Genomic DNA, 22,163 nt, shown 5'->3' on the forward strand with positions numbered 1-22,163 from the left:
GCACAACAGAAGCCACTACCCGGCCGCCCCTGGGGTCTCCTCCAACCGCTCCCCATTCCCTCGGAGCCGTGGACTCACGTATCCACGGATTTCATAGTAGAATTGCCTCCGTCCGAAGGGAAGACTGTAATTTGGGTCACGGTTGACCGATTCTCGAAGATGGCCCATTTTGTTCCACTCGCCAAGCTGCCCTCAGCCTCCGAATTGGCTGAGCTTTTTGTCCATCATGTCTTCAGACTACACGGGTTACCTCTGCATATTACCTCGGACCGGGGTCCTCAATTTACAGCAAAATACTGGAGGGCTCTCTGCAAAAAATTTGGGGTCCAGCTAGATCTAACCACGGCTTTTCATCCTCAGGGCAACGGTCAAGTTGAACGCACGAACTGTACTCTGAAGGCCTTCCTCCGAGCTTTTGTCGGAGAGCTGCAAGACAACTGGGTCGCCCTCCTACCATGGGCCGAGTTTTCTTATAATCGCCACCGACACTCCGCCACGCTGCAGTCCCCCTTCCAGCTGGTTTATGGGAAGGTTCCCAAGCCTCCCCTGCCGTTGCCAGTGACTGTCTCTTCTCCGGCGGCGCAATTAACGGCTAGCCAAATTCACAACCTCTGGCACACCACTCAAGAGAAACTTCACCGAACCGCCGCCCGGTTCAAAGAGTACGCGGACAGGTCTCGGCGGCCCGCCCCAATATTTCTGCCCGGGACTAAGGTATGGCTAAGTACCAAGAACATCCAGCTACGGACTCCTTCCATGAGGCTAGCGCCCCGGTACATTGGACCCTTCAGGGTAGCCGAACGGGTTGGGGCGGTATCCTACCGCTTACGTCTTCCGTCTACTCTGCGGATACATGACGTCTTCCATGTTTCCTTACTCAAGCCTGTGGTCCTCTCTCGCTTCCGAACTCTGCCTCCGGAGCCTACCGTTGTCTCCTCGGACCAGGGGGACATGTACACGGTAAAGGAGGTGTTGGATGTTCGGTTCCGCCGTCATCGTTGGGAATACCTCCTCTCTTGGGAGGGATATGGTCCCGAAGAGAACTCGTGGGAACCCTCCTCGCATATCTTGGATAAAGCTCTCCTCCTCCAGTTCCATTCGTCCCATCCGGACAAGCTGCGGCCGCCAGGGAGGGGGCGTAGGAGGAGGGGTACTGTTGCGATCCCGGGTCGCCCCCGGGACCGGCACTCACCCCCGACACGGCCCCGATGCAGTTCCGGCATCCTCGGGCCTGCACAGGCCTCCCACGCTGCGCTCCTGCTCCGGAGGAGCAGCCGGCGTCCTCCCGCGGCTGGCCCCGCCCCCTAGGCGCGCGCGCGCGCTGGAACTCCAGATTTAAAGGGGCCAGCGCGGGAGAGCCCCGTTCCGCCTCCTGATGACGTCAGACGCTGCAGGGCTACTTAAGCCCTGCAGCTGCAGCTATTCCCTGCCTTGCAACGAGGTTCCGCAGGTCTCCTGCTTCTTAGTTGCTGCGTTCCTGCTTCCGACTGCTTCCTGCTGATCCAGTTTGGTTCCTGACTCTTCTCTGCCTCATCCTCCGGTTTGACGACGTCCTCTGATTCCTGGCTTGACCTATTTCCGTCCACGACTCCGCGCTTGCCTGCTCCCTGGTTCTGGTTGCCCTCCGTCTTCTGGTTCTGACTCGGTCCGCTTCACGACTCCGCCTTGCCTCATCCCTGGATTCTCCGCGCTGGTCTTCGGGTCCTTGCCTCGGATCTTCACAGTTCTTCAAGGTTCCTGCTCAGCTGGCCCCGAAGACTCTCCTAAGTCCCAATGGCCGGGTCCCTACAGGCACCTCCTGGGGGGGCTCCGGCTTCCAGGGCGAATCTCCAGAAGTCCCAGCGGCCGGACTCTTATGAGCTTCTCTCGGGGGAGTACCGGCTTCCAGGGCGAAGACCTCCGAACCACCGGGCCAACACCGTCCTCACACCACCTCTTCCTTGAACCCTTGGTTGCATAGGGTTCCTCTGTGCTTCTTCATCCTTCCGACCACGAGTCTGTCCAGCCGCCTTCCGGTCAGGCCATCGGCTGCGATCCTTCACAGCGGTCCATCTCTGGTCCTGACCGGTCCAAGGGTCCACGAGGTTAACATAAACACCGAAGCAAAGAAATAATTTAATCTTTCCACGATGGCCTTATCTTCTTTAAGTGCCCCTTTAACCCCTCGATCATCTAACGGTCCAAATGACTCCCTCATAGGCTTTCTGCCTTGGATATATTTTAAAAAGTTTTTACTGTGAGTTTTTGCCTCTACAGCCAACTTCTTTTCAAATTCTCTCTTAGCCTGTCTTATCAATGTCTTACATTTAACTTGCCATTGTTTATGCTTTATCCTATTTTCTTCTGTTGGATCCTTCTTCCAATTTTTGAATGAAGATCTTTTGGCTAAAATAGCTTCTTTCACCTGCCGTTTTAACCATGCCGATAATCGTTTTGCCTTCTTTCCACCTTTCTTAATGTGTGGAATACATCTGGACTGTGCTTCTAGAATGATATTTTTTTAACAATGACCTTGCACATTTTTTACTTTTATAGTTGCTCCTTTCAGTTTTTTCTAACAATTTTTCTCATTTTATCAAAGTTTCCCTTTGGAAGTTTAGCACGAGAGCCGTGGATTTGCATGCTGTTCCTCTTCCAGTCATTAATTCAAATTTGATCATATTATGATCACTATTACCAAGCGGCCCCACCACCGTTACCTCTCTCACCAAGTCCCGTGCTCCACTGAGAATTAGATCTAAAATTGCTCCCTCTCTTGTCAGTTCCTGAACCAATTACTCCATAAAGCTATCATTTATTCCATCCAGGAACGTTATCTCTCTAGCATGTCCCGATGATACATTTACCCAGTCAATATTGGGGTAATTGAAGTCTCCCATTATTACCACACTACCAATTTGGTTAGCTTGCCTAATTTCTCTTAGCATTTCACTGTCCATCTCACCATCTTGACCAGGTGGACGGTAGTATACTCCTATCACTATAGTCTTCCCCGACACACAAGGGATTTCTACCCATAAAGATTAAATTGTGCATTTAGTCTCATGCAGGATGTTTATCCTGTTGGACTCTATGCCATCCCGGACATAAAGCACCACACCGCCTCCCGGGTGCTCCTCTCTGTCATTGCGATATAATTTGTACCCTGGTATAGCACTATCCCATTGGTTATCCTCCTTCCACCATGTCCTTGAGATGCCAATTAAGTCTATGTCATCATTCACTGCTATACATTCTAATTCTCCCATCTTACTTCTTAGACTTCTGGCATTAGCATACAAACATTTCAAAGTTTGTTTTTTGTTTGTATTTTCATTCTGCTTTTTAATTGATAGGGATAAGTTAAAATTTTTTAGCTCAGGTGAGTTTTTAAGTACAGGCCCTTGGACTACTTTTCTTATTATTGGAACCTCACTGTCGGGATGCCCTAATTCTAATGCATCATTAGTATCCTTTGAAGATACCTCTCTCCGAACCATGCGCTGCTGATGCCATGATATTGAGCCGTCTACTGCCATAACTTTTCTAAATTTTATATCATAGTCGAGCGAGGCCCAACCAGCATAATGCTATTCGCTCTCATGATAGAATCTTGACACCGGATCAGGTGTGGTGCTTGCTCTGGCTCCCATTCCACTATCACACTCATGAAAATGTGAAAAGCTGAAACCCAATTCTTAATTGTCTTTGAGACCTTTGTTTTTTTGCCTTTGTTCTCTACTGAAGAATATTTTTCCCTGCTCTCACTGTGACCTTCCTCCTGATCAGGGATAAGGAGTCAAAATATATCTATGAATTCTCTCTTTCATATCTTCTTTTTCATTTTTCTAACAAGCCTGCTGACTCTGCAGAGTTCATCTTCATGTCTCATTCTATCCTTTGTGAATTATGATGAGGGATTACTATGCAAAACTACTGTCTCAGCCTGCTCTGAGGTACCACTCTGGTCTTTGTGGCCCCATACTCTGGCTGGTGATGTACTCTGTTAGCAGTGTTCTTTTTTTTTTTAGTTTATTAGGGCATTCCTCATCACAGTGGCTAGGGCTAACACCTCATCGCTGTCGCTGGCATCAGACCCCAACACAGAGGAAAAAGCAAGCATGATTGTGTCCATAGTCAACTTACCCGGCTCTGTCTGCAAGCTCCCCTGAACCCTTATTGACTGTTTTCACTAGGACTGGGGTAAGAATAATTATTCTTTTCTTTGGAAGTCCTTACTGTCACCTTAGTATCCTTCTTCTGTGAACTCCTGGCGGTCATTGACATGAGCTGTCTCAACCATTCTGTTCTGTGCTCTTGAGCTTGTTGCCGCAGCTCCGCCATCAAGTTGTCTAATTCCTGCTGATTTTTCATTGCCATGTGAGTGCTTCATTGCGGCCTATCTCTGGAGCCTTGCTTGTTCGATTGCCTGATTTTTGTGTTGGAACATCACTTTTTTCTTGCTTTTTCTTTGTCTTTTCCTGTGCCCTGTTTGTTTTCAGGGTGCCAGTACTACAGGAGAGAAAGCATTAAAAATATTGTGTGAATGTCACTTAAGTTTTCATGAGACCCCTATCCCCCATCCCTTCAATTTAAATTATCTTTAAAAAAAATTTTTTGTGCATTAACCTTTGCAGTGTCCCAATAATGCCACTTTAACCCCCTTTGTTAGACAGTGATGTTGCCTTTTGTTAAGCAAATAACTCCAGTGCTTCTCAAATTCACTCACACGCTGGACCCGATGTGTCCTCCAATACCCCAACAAAATGGCCGTCGACATACTACCTTTGCCACAAACAAGATGTCCGCTTATATGCAATTATATATTTCCATCCACAAGATGGCTGCCCCATGTGATTTTCTATTTTCCATCCACCAAGATGGCCACCGCCATGAAACATCAGGCCTCCATTAAATGGCTACCATGTTGCTGCATTTGAGCCATTCCTATCTGGCTGACCAGAAGGTTGCTGCCCTGCTGTTACTGGGCATGTCATTTGAAATTGATACATTTTCATGGACCCCATTTTGTAGCTCTAGCCATAGTTTTATCATTGTCCCCTGTTGCCTTGTACCATTGTCCTTTGCTGCCTGTGTCCAAGTGATAACTCCTTCCCCCCTGTAGTGCTACCATTCTCGCCATGCTAGCTTGTGTCTCTACCTTGGCCTGTTGCCTTAACGGACAATGGCAGAAGCAATTCTCCCAAATGGGCCGCAGTCGACAAAGCTGCACATCTTTTGTCTCAAGCCTAACCCTCAACCGTGATGCAGACTGGAGGAGATTTGGGATTGCTCCTGCCCATAGCTGTGAATGCCGGCTCTTCCCTCTCAAGGTTCTCCTCACATTGGGAGCCTCTTGGTTTCCGCAGCTTCCCCAAAAGTATTTATTTATTTATTTCTATTTTACCTCGCTTAGAGACCCAAACCTGCAATGTGCTTCCGAATTAACCAGGGGCTGCTCAAATGAATCCTTTGCTGCGGCAAGGATCATCAGCAAACTGAGGTGAATCTTGCTACCAACTGCCAGTAGGACATAAGCTGCAAAAAGGGGCGCTTTTCTGGTGCGCTTTTGCTTTAAAAGTCTGGGCTGTCCTGTTTGCTCAAGGTCTCTTCTTCCTATCAGGCCAATTCAGTAAAGTCCGCTGGAGAGCAGACGAACACCCGCTCTCCCGGTGCGCGCACTGGCCACTCGCCGGGTTCAAAGTAATGTGGCTGCAGGGACCCTCAGCAACCATCCTTGCCTGCTTCCATTTCACCAACTGCCTCAGGTTCCGCCACTTGTGCATTAGTTTACCAATGCTGCAGTTGTGGTAGTATATGCTATTAATGGCATGCTGGATCCTCTTCTAGACCTACTCCTTCCTGTAGGCTCCAACTCTCTTGGTATGGGGACCTTACAGCAGATTCTAGACCCACAAAACATGTTCTACCAGCATATCCACCTCACCAGGTAAGAAGTTGGACCTCCTGCTCATTGCTCCACATTCATGAGACATGGTGCAAGTAGGACAAAAAATGGCCAAAATATCCTTTTGTAGGTTGGGTAATTTGCCCGTGTAAACACATGCATTAAGCATACAGGTGGGGGTCAATGTACGCATACAACCATTGTGTGCGTATCTAATTAAAATTCATTAAGAACCTGTGTGCACTCATTAATTTGTGCTTGTGCCAAGTGCGCACATGTTGATTTGCATGCATATTATTAAAAATGCTTTAACATACACTTGGCAATTAGGCAGATCATTTTTATGTGGGATTCTCCACCCACTCATCATGACACAGCTAGGGCCAAGTGTTAATGATATGCACAGTGCTATGTCCGAAGATCATGAAGCAATCAAAGGGAGGTTCTTCCAGCTTATGCATAAACATTGTGGATAACATGAACTCTTGACTGCCTTGGAGTGTGGAGGAGCAAATTGATTATTACAGGTGTATGCTTGAGATGATATACTCTGTGACCTTGCAATCCAGATCCAGCATTCCCCCTAAGGCTTGTAATGTGGGTAATACCTGGAGTAGACTTGTACATGCAGCTGCTATTGGCCCAGCACAAAGTAGTTCAGGGAACTGAGTGTTGTGCTTTCCGGCCGAGTTGGCTCAGCGGCCAGTCCTGCTTACCTGGCACGACCCTCTACCAGCGCTGCCTCGAGCTCCTGCTCTGTCCAACCCTGACCGCATCCTCCACGGGCATCCCTGGCTCCCTCATGGCCTTTGGCATCACAGCTCTCCTCGCGCCGGGGCTCGGCGTCCTCCTCGGCGTCAGCCCCACCTCCTAACATGCGCGCGCGGAACCCTACGTAATTTTAAGGGCTAAGTGCAGGAAGACCTTGGGCGGCGCCCAATTCTGACGTCACTCATCCTAGGTATATATACCACAGCCCAGCCCCTAGCTAGGGACCTTGGCAATTGGGTCATATACTTCGGTGTCTCTAGTTTGCCACCCTGTGTTCCAGTGTCTTGCACCTGTGTCTCCTGTTCCAGTTTCTCTGTTCCAGCGTCTCTGTTCCAGCATCTCCTGTGTCTCCTGTTCCAGCGTCTCCTGTGTCTCCTGTTCCAGTGTATCCAGTGTCTCCTGTCCCAGCGTCTCCTGCTCCTTCATCTCTCCATTCCTGGTAGTACCCTTCGGACTGATCTCACAGTACTGACCTTTGCCTGCTCTTGACTACTCTCTTGATTGCTGCCTGACATGACCTCTGTCTGGAATTCCAACTTCTCTTTGATTGCTGCCTGCCCTGACCTCTGCCTGGAACTGACTACCCTTTGATCACTGCCTGACCTGACTACTGCCTGGAACTCTGACTACTCTTGACTGCCTCTTGGAACTTGACCTTCTGCTTGACCTGACTGCACCCTGACCACTGCTACAGACCCTGCCTGGCTGACCATTCTGAACGACTACTCTGGCCTTGATCCTCGTCATACATGTGGACACTCTCTTTCAGCCTCCTGCGACGTCTGGACTTCCCTGTCTGAACACCGACCACGCACCCTTGTTCGTGGTGGGCACTCCTTTGAACTTTCTCTCTCAGAGACCTTGTGAGGCCCACCTAAGACCATGCGGCCCGGGTAACCAAGGGCTCAACCTGAGGGAACCCCGTGTTGCTATTGGTGAATCTCCTGCTAGTGTCTGTCTCCTCCTGTGCTCCACCTCCTGGTGGCAGGCGCTCTCCGGGTCCGACCGGAGGGCCGTACCAATCCTGCACCAGGCCAAGGGTCCACTCCCAGCGCAACAACTGAGGATACAATATCATAAGAGGTCTGGAAGATGAAGCCTAGGGAACTTGTCTATTCTCTCCATCTACTCATGGGCAGTAATATCGGAAGGCTGTAACTCCTACTTATTTCTATGTGTGTGTATGAGTGTGTGCATTTAGGAAAGTGTTCATTCCCTGCCCTCTCCTCAGATCCACAGTTCCACTTCCTTAGGGTCTACAAATTAAGCCCACATCTCATTTTCTTCTCTTCTTCCTTAACCATTCAAGTGCAGGTCTCCTGATCAAGTTAATTCCCTCTGCTTAGGGGTGAAGAAAGCTACTGGTGTACTTTGTGTCTTCATCGATCTCCTTGGGTAGTGAGTAGGAACTCAGGGATTGGATAGAGATTTGGAAGAGCAGAGATTTTGGAGTTGGTTTCAGGGAAAGAAAGCCAATGAGAAAAGTGAAGAAAAGAAAATGGGACCAATCTGATTGGAAAAATAAAATGTTCAGACAGCAAAAGTAGAAAAAATCATTTTATTTTCATTTTAGAGATTAGGAATGTGTATCTCTTACATGTTTGACTTTTGCATAGTACAAGAGACAATAATGGAAGAATTTTTCGTTAAAAATGTAAAATTCTGCTCACTGTATTTTAAAATTCCTCACACTTTGTATTAAAAAATGCAATATAAATTGCTCTGAGTAATTTCATTTAAAATGCAATTCACTAAAAAGTTATTAGTCAAAGATGCAAGGTGGTGATCTGACCTTTCCTCCCAGCCTGTACAGACCAATGATGCCCTGCTGTCTTCACTATTGCCTGACCACAATGACAAATTTTGCACAGGATTTTAGAATTCTATGTAAATTCCCTTAGGAGTAAAATGTTTCTGTTTCTCCTGTTTTACACTGTATGCAGAACCTGGCTTGTTTGGTTTTCCATTTCAGTTTCAATCCTCTTGTTTGTAATTTCTAATTTGCGGTCTCTTATTCTGCATTTGGTGAGCCTCTGTCTCTGTGTTATGAATGTTAGCAGAATCATTCGCTTAAGGCAATCATGTATTCTCTGTGTAGAGATCTATGGCAATTCAGCTGGTTCTGTTTTCCCATAGAAAATGCATCAATGTTCTATCACCCATTATAATACTTTTAATTGGTAGTGTTGTTACTATTTGAATCCTGGGTGTTAGTGCTGTTATGATAAAGCAAGTTTGTTATATAGGGTGCTGTTATGATATGGCAGATTTGCTACATAAGTTCTGAATGTCTTTTTGGCAGGGTTTTGTGCTATATCACAGAGTGCCTGGTAGTGCTAGGAGTTTGTGTTGCTTAATAAGCGACACCAGAATTTGAATATATTTTTGTATGGTGAAGGGTAGTGTCTCTAAATGGGCTTGATTTGTACACACCATTACAGTGTTCTTAATTACTTTTGGAATATTTCTATAATTGTTCTTTCACAATGAAAGTGAGAAGTATGTTCTGTAGATCTGTGAAACAAAATCCAACATTAAAACATTTTGATTTGTATTTTTTAGACAGCAGAATGTGAAAAATGAACAAGGTTATGAGGACTTTTGCAAGGTGCTTTATGTGTCTGTACAGTGATGTGTAAATCTAGAATGTACTATACAAATCATAATAATAGGTTTCTTTTGAATAATAGCTAGCTAGAACATTTTATGAACTAATTTATTTTATTAACTATTTAAAATTTGCATTTTATATATAGATTTATATATTTACTATTTTTATATGTCTATATTTATTCTTTTATTTATATTGTTATTGTTCTGGCTCACATAAAACATCCATGTTTTATTACCCAGGCAGCTAAACTTTCCCCCCAATCAGTCCTCATGACAAAGATTCTGTAAAGTCTGAAATTGTTTATTGCACAAGTAAACTTTACTTACAATTGTTGCACTTCAGACACAAGCCCCAGGCAAGAATCTTTGGTGCCTGGAACTACGGCAGGAGAAGGGAGAAATGAGTTTTCTTGTGTTGCAGTTCATTTATTGTAGAGGTGGGAAGGATGAGAGGAATATAAGGCTGATTTATCCCATAGAAGAAGGCAATAAGAGGGAAGGTGAAACCCAATGCATTTCAGGGGTTAACACAGAGCACAAAGCTACTCAGAGGCAAGCATGGAGCAACTGACTCATGGCCGAGAGCTGCCAAAGAAACGCCTCCACAAGCCAAAGGCAGGGGACAGGATCCAATGGCAGCGAGCCTAAGAACCATGTAACACAGGGGGAGCATGAAGGGCAGTCCTTTGAACCTATAAGGCACCCTGGAAAACTTAAGTTAGGTTGAATAGGATTCAAGCTCTCCCAATGGTGAGAGAAAGTGGAGGGGGGGGGGGGGGGCTCTTAAAGACAAAGACTCACAGATTTTTATCAAAGGTTACAAACAGTGCTTCATTATTAAGAATCCTCAGAGTGAGGACTGCACTAAACACAATTAAACTACAATACAGACAGATACAAACATGTACCTACTGCTGGGGACAGAACAGTTATATACTGTACACGACACTGCTGGTTCCTGAAAAGCAATATAGAAATTTGGTAAAATTTCTGCATATTTTTGCTTTAATTTTGTATAATTTTCTACCAATGGACTTTTATTTATATATTTATTTATTTATTTAATCTTTATTCGTTTTTATAATAAACAACAAGACAATATTAACATGTCTGATACCAATGGACTTTTATTAAAAAAAAATTTCTCTGCTCTGATATTTGCTACAATCCACCCCTGCTCTGCAGGCAGGGAGACAGGAGGCTGAATTCCTTTCTTTCCAAACTCCACTACTAACTCTGCTAGAATCTTCTCTTGAGTCTCTATATGTAATCTAGGATTGAACCATTAAGGTCCCTTCTAAAGTTTCTGAAATATATTCCTCAAGTCTTATCTGACCTTGATCTCCAATCTCATACCTGATATTCTCTCTGATTTACAGAAGGTTTGATATCTTAATTTTGTAAATGTTAATCTGTTATGTATTGCATCTATTTATTTTTTAATGGAATTATGAATTAACTCCATGTTATGCTTTATTTTTCTTAAAGTGTACAGAAGCTGAATGAATTTTTCATAAGTGATGAGATTGGTGATGACACCTGGAGAAAAGGGGATACTGCTCAACCTTTTGAGTCTTGCAGAAAACATACTGCAGTGGTAAAGTCCATTTTTATATATTTTATGTTAAAAGCTATGCTTAATGGGGCAATTTTCAAAAAGATTTATATGCATAAATTCCAGCTTATGAATGTAAATTGGCTTTTGAAAATCATCCATGGAGTTGTGTAGAGAAAAATATGTGCATATACATACCAGCAAAACACAGAAATTTTCAGAGCAGACTTATATGCATAAGTTGAATTTGAAAATTCAAGTGAAAGTGTGTGGGTACAAATTACATTCATGGAAATGTATTTAGTTTTGTATGGAAATGTAGTCCTACCCCCACCAGGGTATCTAGAGCAGCAATGTATAGTATTATAAAAACAGAGCAAGCTGAGAGCCACAGGTTTTCAGAAATATTATTATGCAACACAATTGAGGAAAATCATAGAGTACAAGTAGGTCTTCTGATTTTAGGTGTTTATAAATTGTAAATTTATTTTTCAGCTATTAGGGCTTTGGGGGTACCAAAAATTGGTGTTTATCGGTGTTTTTATGCTGCAGGTACTATTGTTGAATCATGCCTTTTCCATGCTAATGAGAGTCATTAGCATGGAAAAGGCACAAAAGCAAAGGAGAAGTGAGAGAGTACTAGAGGAAGGAGTGTTTTTCCAGTGTTTATCTATGAAACAGTAAGGTCAATATTCGAAGCGTGTTCAGCACTATTTAGCCGGATAAACGGGACTTATGTGGCTAAGTAGCAGCTGCTGAATATGTGTATAAATTCAGTGGCCACTGCTTAGCTGTACAAGTCCTTTAAAAAGCTCAAATATATGCACAAAAAAGTGGGAGTGCTTTGGGTGGATTGGGGTGGAGCGAGTTATATGTATAACTTGTACCTCTAATTACCGATATTTTGAGTTAGGTGTATAAGTGTATATCTAAGTTTAGAGGCCGCAGATCAGGTCTAAGGTTAGCCGAGTAGACTTATCTGGCGAAGTACACACATATATGCGTTTATTCAATGGCTTTGCTATGCCACTGAATATACATCGTAACTTAGGGGGTCATTTTCCAAGGAGTTACCGCAGGTGATAATTCTGAAAATCGCTCTAACGTGATTTGCGAATGCAAATTTTTAATTTTGTATTCAGGGGGCGGGGTTGGGGCGGAGCATATGTAAAGTAGGAAAGAGTTATCTTGTGCCGCGAAACAGCCGCAGTGTTAGCGCGGCTCCTAATGCGGCCAATAGCTACACCTCTTTCATTTGTGTTACGTTGTGCGCTAGAGGCCGGTAAAGGTTTATCGCGGTTCACGATGTTTCCAGACAGTATTGGGGGGGGGGGGGGGGGGAGAGAGAGAGAGAGAGAGACTTGCTATAGTGGCTCCTCCCTAGACAGGTATTTGTATCCCTATGGGAGGCCCACCTAGTAACTCGAGGTGTGGATTAGGTATGAGTGTAGGGGGTTGGGGGCCACTTTGACATTCAACATGAGACGTACGAACAGAACAGTGGTCTCTTGTGAAGATTTGATGGCCTTTGGAGTGAGGAAACTCATCCCAAGATGAGATTTGGACAATGTTCTCTCCACCTAGCTTGAGGTGGAGAGAACTACCTCCGCTCTACCAGCCTGTCTTGCCCCTATCAAAGCCACAGGGACTAGACTACCTCAACTGTGCCAGCCTGTCTTGCCCCTATCAACACTTCAGTGACCTGACTACCTCAGCTCTGCCAGCCTGTCTTGCACCTATCAACACCACAGTGAACTGACTATCTCTGGTCTTCCAGCCTGTTTTGCCCCTATCAACACCACAGTGACCTGACTACCTCAGCTCTGCCAGCCTGTCTTGCACCTATCAACACCACAGCAACCAGCCTCAAGCTAGGTGGAGAGAACATTGTCCAAATCTCATCTTGGGGTGAGTTTCCTCACTCCGAAGGCCATCAAATCTTCACAAGAGACCACTGTTCTGTTCGTACGTCTCATGTTGAATGTCAAAGTGGCCCCCAACCCCCTACACTCATACCTAATCCCCACCTCGAGTTACTAGGTGGGCCTCCCATAGGGATACAAATACCTGTCTAGGGAGGAGGCACTATAGCAAGTCTCTCTCTCTCTCCCCATACTGAAACAGGCTGTCCGGAAACATCATGAACCGCGATATATACTGGCAATGTAGCGCGAATTGGGTTAATAGCGCAACTTGCGTTAAGAGTGTGTTGCATAGCTGTTATCGCAATTTGCAATACACATGCTTATTAGCATAAGGTAACACCCCTTTTTGGTAGCATGCGATATTGGAAAATGAGGCCCTTAGTCGGATAAGTTATATTCAGCAAAGTTACTTAAACAGTCAGCTTTCACTACTGAGCTCACCTATTTTAATTTTTTTGTATTGGGGTAGTTTTGTCAGGGTTTATTGATTAAAACCTAAAATCAGAAGTCCTACATACTAGGGATGTGCAGAAGGAAAAAAATTGTTTTATTTCGTTTTTTCGCTTTGTTGGGACCCCAATTCATTTCATTAGTTTCATAGAGAAAAAAAACAATTCGTTTATTAGATTCATTTGTTTTAGTTTGCCATTAAGGTCAATGGGGGAAGTATTTGCCACTTATTTTTGGCTGCAGAATTGGGGTTTTCTTATCAGTTTGGATGAAACTTCTGGGGAGCAATCATCAGAATAAAAAAAGAGCTCCAAGGTACTTATGTAACCGTCTCTTTTTAGTCAGTAAGGAGGTCCAGACAACTGATCCGTAAAGATAGACTTTTATTGCCAGCAAGATGCAGCTAAGACAACGGCTTAGTACAACTGCATGCCACGCCCCCTTCGGAGCAAACCTTTATACACTTTACAGTTCTTATCTTTCACACATGCGTTCTGGTTTTGCTGAACAAACATTTTACAAACTGCTGAACAAGCAATAGCTAGCGTGGTCTCTAATAGGTGTAGCTTATGATCAGACTATTGTTTCGTCATTTAATTGACGGGTTAGACATTTGCGACGGCGTTCGTATTAATACAATACAAAATATGAATCCAAAATGGAGTCACGTTCACTAAACGTTAGTGCGTAAGTACGTCATTACGTATTAGGTTCCGTTTGCGTTGCAAATGTTAGTAAATCAAGATGGCTGTGCGTTTCACTGCAGCATGATGAGACGAGAGGCGTCACAGCTGTGCAGTCTTCAGGGGTTCATGGAATCGAACTCCTTCACTTAGACTGTAGCAAAGTGGCACCAAAGTGGCATGAATAGCCTAAAGTACTTTAAAGGGGCAAAGGGGTGCCAGGATTGGCAAGAGTGCTTTAACAGAGGTGCAAAGCAGCAGCGAGAGTGTCAAAAACACACCACAGCTTCAAAAGAGAGCACCGATAATGCATGAACCCTCGAAGGCAGCACGAGAGACAAAGTGGCAAGACAAGTGGCATCAACATACTACAGCACAATGAAGGGGAACATAGCAAGCAGAAAGGGTGTCAGAAAAAACCCACAAGGCGCTGATAAAGGGACAAGCAGCAAAGAAAGACTAGCATCAATATACTGAGGAACCATGATAGTGGCAAGAACACCACAAGGAGTAGAGTTGTCTGGTGTATGGCAGCAAGCAGAGTGGCAGAAAGTTGATAGGGGCAAGACAGGCTGACAAAGCGGAGGTAGTCCAGTCCCTGTGGTTTAGATAGGGGCAAGACAGGCAGGCAGAGCGGAAGTAGTCTGGTCACTGTGGTGTTGATAGTGCCTAGACAGGCTGGCAGAGCTGAGGTAGTCTGGTCCCTGTGGTTTTGATAGGGGCAAGACAGGCTGTCACAGTGGAGGTAGTCTAGTCCTTGTTGTTTTGATAGGGGCAAGACAGGATGGCAGAGCGGAGGTAGTCAGGTTGCTGAGGTGTTGTTAGGTGCAAGACAGGCTGGCAAAGCTGAGGTAGTCAGGTCACTGTGGTTTTGATAGGGGCAATACAGGCTGGCAGAGCGGAGGTAGGCTGGTTGCTGTGGTGTTGATAGGTGCAAGACAGGCTGGCAGAGCTGAGGTAGTCAGGTCACTGTGGTGTTGATAGGGGCAAAACAGGCTGGAAGACCAGAGATAGTCAGTTCACTGTGGTGTTGATAGGTGCAAGACAGGCTGGCAGAGCTGAGGTAGTCAGGTCACTGAAGTGTTGATAGGGGCAAGACAGGCTGGCACAGTGGAGGTAGTCTAGTCCCTGTGGTTTTGATAGGGGCAAGACAGGCTGGTAGAGCGGAGGTAGTCAGGTTGCTGTGGTTTTGATAAGGGAAGACAAGCTGGCAGAGCGGAGGTAGTTAGGTCACTGTGGTGTTGATAGGTGCAAGACAGGCTGGCAGAGCAGAGGTAGTCTGGTCCCTGTGGCTTTGAAAGGGGAAAGACAGGCTGGCAGAAATGAGGTAGTCTGGCTACTGTTTTTGCGGCCGTCGGTCGCAGACGGCTGCAACTGCTGTGCCTTACCCCTTTTTCTCCTCTTTCACACTCCTTGGGCAAGATGGCTGCCTCTGGTGCTTAGTGCCAAGAGTCTCGGCTATTCCAGACTAGCATGGGCGCCCCAGTCTGCCATGGTCACTCCCATGGCCTCCTAGGGCTACGCTCAAATACATGTCATAGCAGGAACCTCAGGGGCAGCCCCACCGCATGACGTCAGTACCTCCAGGTATATCTAGCCTCCACTTCCGCTACCACCTTGAGTTAGCAAAGACTTCAGTTTAGCTACTCTGACCGCTCTTAGCTGCATGTTTAGATGCCACTTTCGTTCGAAGGGCCTCGCTCCTGTAGAAGCTCTAGACATCTCGCTTCCAACTACCCTTCGGGGTCCTCACTAAGACAACCACTCCTCAGGGGACTTTCTCTCTTTTCTACATTTCAGGATATCGGACTGACGGGTACTCGCTCCTCGAGGGCCTATCTACCTTTATATCCTGCACCATGGACCATCGGTCCCTCCATTCCACAATCAGGAAGACGCCTTCAATCCTATGAGTACCTCTATGATCTGGTGCTCCAGCTCCACACACCAGCCGCAGTGTTACCCGCACTGCAGGCTCCCACCTATCGTGAACATCTGGGTGAGACTATACATGTGAGCCTGTTGAATGTACTGGCACTTCGTGGATCAGTGCCTTACCTTCCTGCTTTCACCATCTATCTATAGCAGTACAATAAAGCCTCTATCCATACTGTGTCTGCTATCTGAGTTCAGCCTATCGCAGTGGTTCCCCATGGGGCCCCTCCCCATGGGCAGAGTCATCTCCTTTGCGACCAAGGGTCCACAATGCCACAAACACAACAAATTGCTAACTCCATGGACTTGGCTCTGCTCGCAGCCCCGCAGGCCATCCCTGACCTAGCCCAGCGGATCACAGAACAACAAAAATCTTTGGAGAGCCTAGCTACTGCCTTCAATCAGTTACACGCTCAACTGAACTCTTCAGCTCCTCTTGTGAAGAAATTGCTGTCTCTAGTAGTAACCCTTAAGACCACTGTACCTTTATCCACTCCTACCCACTTTACGGGTGAAGCCAAGATGTGCAGAGAGTGTGTTAATCAATGCAGCATGCATTTTTCACTACAGCTTACTCTCTTTCCCACTGAAGCTTCAAAGACCACCTACATCCTGTCGTTCCTTGAAGGATGAGCCCTGGCCTGGGCTTCACCGTTATGGGAACGCGAAGATCCTATCCTGAATGACCTACCAGGATTTCTAAAACTTTTTAAGTCTGTGTTTGATGACCCGGCTCACCAGACCATCACTGGATCTGCCTTGCTCAACCTTCAGCAAGGTAACAAGCCACTTACAGACTTTGCTATTGAATTTAAGACTCTAGCATCGAACTACATTGGGACACTGGATGCTTATGTGCCATATTCATGAAGGGTCTCAACTCTCGCGTAAAGGACAAATTAGTGGCTTGTGATTTGCCTGATACCCTTGAGTCCCTAATGGAACTAGCGGAGAGAATTGACCGCCATATCTGCGATCGTACTCAGGAAGCTAAGAGTCCACGAAAGTCTATAGTGGGGGCTAACTGTCCTAAACCTGTGCCTATTCCAGCTTACTGTCTGCACCCCTAGAGGAGGAAGAGCCTATACAACTAGGCCGAAGCCATTTGACCTCTAAGGAGAGATGTTATCGAAAGCGCATGGGGTTGTGCATGTACTGTGGCCAATCAGGTCATGCAGTCCAAACCTGTCCCATTTGTCCAGGAAACTGACGGGCCTGGGATCTGCAGAAGGACTTCTCCTGGGCCTCACCTCTCCTACTCCTCCGTTATCATTACCAGCATCGCTGCTTTGAGGAGGTCTCGATTTTCAGACTCTCGCTCTCATTGACTCCGGTGCCGGAGGTAATTTTATTCTGAAGCACTTGGTTGAATATCTACGGATTACTACCACACCAATAGCTAAGCCTCTGCTATTGTCATCTATCCATAGAGAACCACTTCCCGGAGAAGTTTCATTGACCACCCAGGCCATCGGCCTGCACACTGGAGCTCTACACTCAGAATCTATTTCCTTTCTAGTATTGGAAAAAGCCATGCTTTCGGTGGTATTGGGGCTGCCGTGGCTTCAAGACCATATGCCACAATTTAATTGGGCTACCTTGGAACTGTTCTGGTGGGGACCAGACTGTCATGGTCAGTGTCTTGCTGAAGTTTCACCGCTCATCTGAATGCCCACTACCCCATCATTACCTGGATTACCTCAACAATACGCCTCCTTCCAGGATGTTTTCTCAAAGCAAGCAGCTGATGTTTGTTAGTATTCATGGTAGTTGTGGGTGGATCCTTGGGCCGGTGGCAGATGACCATGCCCCCGGGGGAAGATCCTGAGAGAGACCACCGGTTAGGCTCAGAGTATGGAGACAGACACACACTAGTTCTTTTATTAAACAGTATATGGAACCACCAGAGGTAGCAGTAGTGAGCTGGAAGTGCCCGGCTGGGCTATAGTTCCACAGATACTGGAACAGTGATCCTGGATAACTGAGCTGTAGAGAAACTGAATATAGTGAGTAGGCAGAGTATGCAGAGTTCAGGAACAGAACCTTGATGGTAACACTCACACAATAGTTTCTTAGAAGCAGCCCAGGAGCTGGAAAGAAGTAGGCCCTCGAGGAGTGAGTACCTGGTTCCAGGGAACGCTTTGAGAGAGCGATGGTAACTCACTGGTATTGTAGGCAGCGAAGACTTCCAGGCAGAAGTGTTATTCAGTAGCAAGTCCTGGATCGAGGGCCCTCGAGGAGCGAGTAGCGATTCCAGACTGCAATCTGAAAAGCAAAGAGAAAGCGAGGCCCCCGAGGAGCGGGTACCCCTAGTAAGTGCGAGGAGGCAGATTAGCAAGGTATGCAGAGAGCGAATCCCATCCGCCAATACCTGGAGGAAAACCCTTGCTAACTCGATTCGTTAGTGATTTCTGAGACCATAAATATCCAGTGAGGATGACGTCACCTCAGGGGGATGCCCCTGAGGTTTGTGCCACTGCTGGTATTTGAGTCGGGGCCACGCCACGTGCGCGCCCTTAGGCTGCTGGGAAACATGGCGGTGTGCAGCATCCAGCTGGTCTGGGGACGCCGGAGAAGAACGTCAAGATGAGGGAGGGAGTCGCCAAAGAGGTAAGGTGGGCGTAGTGGAGACATCGGGCAGCGACGGTCACAACAATGTTCTTCCGCCACACAGAGTGCTCGACTGCGCCATAAATCTGAAGCCAAATTCAGAACCTCTGAAAGGAAGAGTTTACCCTCTTTCAGTAGCTGAGACTAAAGCTATGTCTATCTACATACAAGAAAATCTACAAAAGGGATTTATAAGACCTTCTTGTGCAGGCTTCTTTTTCGTAGGGAAATAGGATGGCACCTTACGCCCCTGCATCGACTACAGAGGTCTGAATGAGATTACCATCAAGGAGAGGTAGCCCCTGTCCTTAATATCTGAACTGTTTGATAGGCTCCAAGGGGCTAAAATATTCTCCAAATTAGACCTAAAAGGAGCTTACAACTTGGTGTGTATTCAAGAAGGAGACAAATGGAAGACTGCTTTTAACACCCGTGATGGACACTTTGAATACCTCGTCATGCCCTTCGGTTTAAGTAACGCACCTGCAGTCTTTCAAAATATGATGAACGACATCTTACGGGACTTACTGTATCAATGAGTAGTAGTATATCTCGATGATATACTGATCTTTTCTCAAGATCTGCAAAGTCATCAGGAGGATGTTAAGAAAGTCCTAAGACGCCTGAGTGAGGACCACCTTTACGCAAAGCTTGAAAAGTGTGAATTCCACAAAGAAGCTGTACCCTTCTTGGGATACATTGTTTCTAAGAATAGTTTTCAAATGGACCCCAAGAAACTTGAGAGTATCTGGGACTGGCCACAACCCACAGGCCTGAAGGCATTGCATCGCTTCTTGGGCTTCACCAATTACTACCGATCCTTTATTAAAAACTACTCATCATTACCAGTCCCTCTAACTGCTATGACCAAGAAGGGAGCCAACCCTGCCAATTGGTCTCCAGAAGCCATCTCAGCCTTCCTGACGCTCAAAGAGGCTTTTCAAAAGAAGCCGTGTCTCTGCCACCCTGACCCACACCGTCCTTTCATCATGGAGGTCGACGCATTCGACGTTGGTGTGGGGGAGGTTCTAAGTCAGTACAGCGAATCCAATGTGCTCCATCCTTGCTCCTTCTTTTCTAGGCGATTCTCACCTGCTGAGAGAAATTATGGGATAGGAGACAAGGAGCTTCTCGCAATCAAGCTGGCTTTTGAAGAGTGGTGTCCCTGGCTAGAAGGCGCACAACACCAAATAGTAGTATACACCGATCACAAGAATCTAGAGTACCTTCGACATGCTCAGCAACTCAACCACCGTCAAGCAAGATGGTCTCTGTTTTTCAACAGATTCAACTTCTTTCTGAAGTACCGTCCAGGAGAGAAGAACACTCGGGCTGATGCCCTATCACGATCCTTCTCACCTCAGGATGTGCCGGATGAACCCTGTCACATCATCGATCCCGAAAGAGTGGTTTTCACAGCCACCCACACGGTACCTGCCGGGTACCGTGTGGGTGGCCAAAAGTGGGGCGGCCAAAAAGTGGGGCGGCCAAAAGTTTAAGAAAAAAACTGTTGAAGTGGGCACGTGATTCCCGTCTGGCAGGCCATCCAGGACAAAGTCGTACCTTAGCCATGTTGCAAAGATACTATTGGTGGGTAACCATGAAGAAGGACGTACAAGCGTACGTGGGTTCCTGCGCTGTCTGTGCCAAGCAAAAGCCACCACCCGGGCGTCCTTGGGGCCTATTACAGCCTCTACCATCACCGGATGAACCATGGACCCATATCGCTACCGGTGATAACACCATATGGGTTATGGTCGAACGTTTCTCTAAAATGGAACACTTTGTAGCATTACCAGGACTACCCTGTTGCGGTCGCCACTGCTGCCCCCTTGCTAGCTATGTTACGGGCTCACCTCCACGGTCGGGAACGCCGCCTCCGCGGCTCTGCTGAGCACCCTGGGCGTCCGCCATTGCTGGGCCGTCTCGCTGCCGCTCCGCGCGTTATGGACGCACGCTCACCGGAAGCCGGACCCCGCCTGAGCTAACCAAGCCACGCCCCAAGCCCGATATAACCGGCGTCCCGCAGTCCTCTCATTGCCTTGCAACGAGGGTCGCTACCGTGCGTAGTTCTTAGTTGCACTTCCGTTGTTCTACTTCAGCTGCTGACCTCTGCTCGTACCTGACTCTGCTTCTGCCTGCTGCCAGCCACCGACCTCTGCTCGTACCTGACTCTGCTTGTGCCTGCCGCCAGCCACCGACCTCTGCTCGTTCCTGACTCTGCTTCTGCCTGCCGCCAGCCACCGACCTCTGCTTGTACCTGACTGCTTCTGCCTGCCGCCAGCCACCGACTCTGCTCGTACCTGACTCTGCTTCTGCCTGCCGCCAGCCACCGACTCTGCTCGTTCCTGACTCTGCTTCTGCTTGCCACAGCTGCCACACTCCTGCCCTCCGGACAGTGCCTCCTGCAGGCCAGGACTGGAGCCACCGCCAGACTGCATTGGGCCCTGACTATCTCTACTTCCTGCTTGGCTCTGGCCTACTCGCTGCTGGACCCCAGCTTGTACATTGCAAGTTTCAGTCAGGGCTATTGACTTTGTTCCTGCTTCCACTTGCCCTGAGCTTTCTGGCCTATCAGCCCTTGTTACTGGACTCTGTCTTTACCATTGCCCGGGCCCTGCTTGAGAGACTATCATTGTGCAGAAGTCCCAAGGGACTGGGACCCTATGGGCTCCTCCTGGGGGGTCCTGGTTCCCGGGTGAAGAGCTTAGCTGCACTTCCAAGTTCCAAGGTTCTGGGACCCTACGGGCTCCTCCTGGGGGGTTCCCAGTTCCCGGGTGAAGACCCCTGCATATCTCCTAAGTCCCAAGGCTCCAGTACCCTACAGGCTCCTCCTGGGGGGCTCCTGGTTCCCGGGCAATACCCCTGCTTGTGGCTCCGCCTCCCGAGCTACTCTACCCAGGGTGGTTCGCCTCAAGGGTCCACTCTCGAACCGCGGCTCCCAGGCCGTAACAGATTGCAAGGCCATGGACTCGGCGGAGTCTCCCAGCCTGCAGGCGATCCCTGGAATGGCACACCGCCTGCAACAGCAGCAACTCTGTATTGACACACTTGCTGCCACTGTGGAGCAACTGGCCTCCCGCCTAGAGACTTCTACTCGCCAAAGGTCACCGGCATCTGGCGCCGCACCCAATACCCAGTTGCCAGCTCCCAGCAGGTATGCGGGAGACAGTAAGACCTGCTGCGGGTTTCTGAACCAATGCCAGGTACGGTTCACTTTGTTGCCTCACCAGTTTCCCACAGAAGCAAGTAAAGTGGCATACATCTTTTCTCTACTGGATGGCAGGGCCCTTGAATGGGCATCACCGTTGTGGGAACGCTCAGACCCATTGCTACAGGACCTCCAGGAGTTCCTCCTCCAGTTCCGTCTGGTGTTCGACGACCCGGCGCGGCGGTCTACTGCCGCCTCTGAGCTTCTGCATCTTCGACAGGGCACACGCCCTGTGGCTGAGTACATCATCCAATTCAGGACTTTGGCTATGGAGCTGGATTGGCAGGAAGACTGTTTAAAGGGAATTTTCCTTGAGGGTATGGCTGGCTGGATTAAAGATGAACTGGAGGGGCGAGAGATTCCTAAGGAGTTAAACGACCTTATGGACATTGCAGGCAAGGTCGACCGTTGACTCCAACAGCGTGATAGAGAGACTCGCTCTAGTAGCAGGAGTCAACCACGCGTCTCCTGCAGGCCTTCTCAGTCGAGGAGATCTCCTGCGGTTAACTCAAACCCCGAGCCC

At 47.5% G+C, this 22,163-nt stretch overlaps 1 protein-coding gene across 2 annotated transcripts in view; it reads left to right on the plus strand.

The window, feature by feature from the left end:
* The window catches only part of ABCC9 (ATP binding cassette subfamily C member 9), a 976,112-nt gene that overhangs the window by 296,894 nt on the left and 657,055 nt on the right, over positions 1–22,163 (plus strand). For both annotated transcript variants that reach the window (XM_029600177.1, XM_029600176.1), the window contains exon 14: positions 10,760–10,868. In XM_029600177.1, coding sequence (XP_029456037.1) covers positions 10,760–10,868 — 109 coding nt within the window. The remainder of the gene's footprint in view (positions 1–10,759; positions 10,869–22,163) is intronic.

This window comes from Rhinatrema bivittatum, chromosome 4, assembly GCF_901001135.1.
Source record: "Rhinatrema bivittatum chromosome 4, aRhiBiv1.1, whole genome shotgun sequence".
NCBI lineage: Eukaryota > Metazoa > Chordata > Amphibia > Gymnophiona > Rhinatrematidae > Rhinatrema > Rhinatrema bivittatum.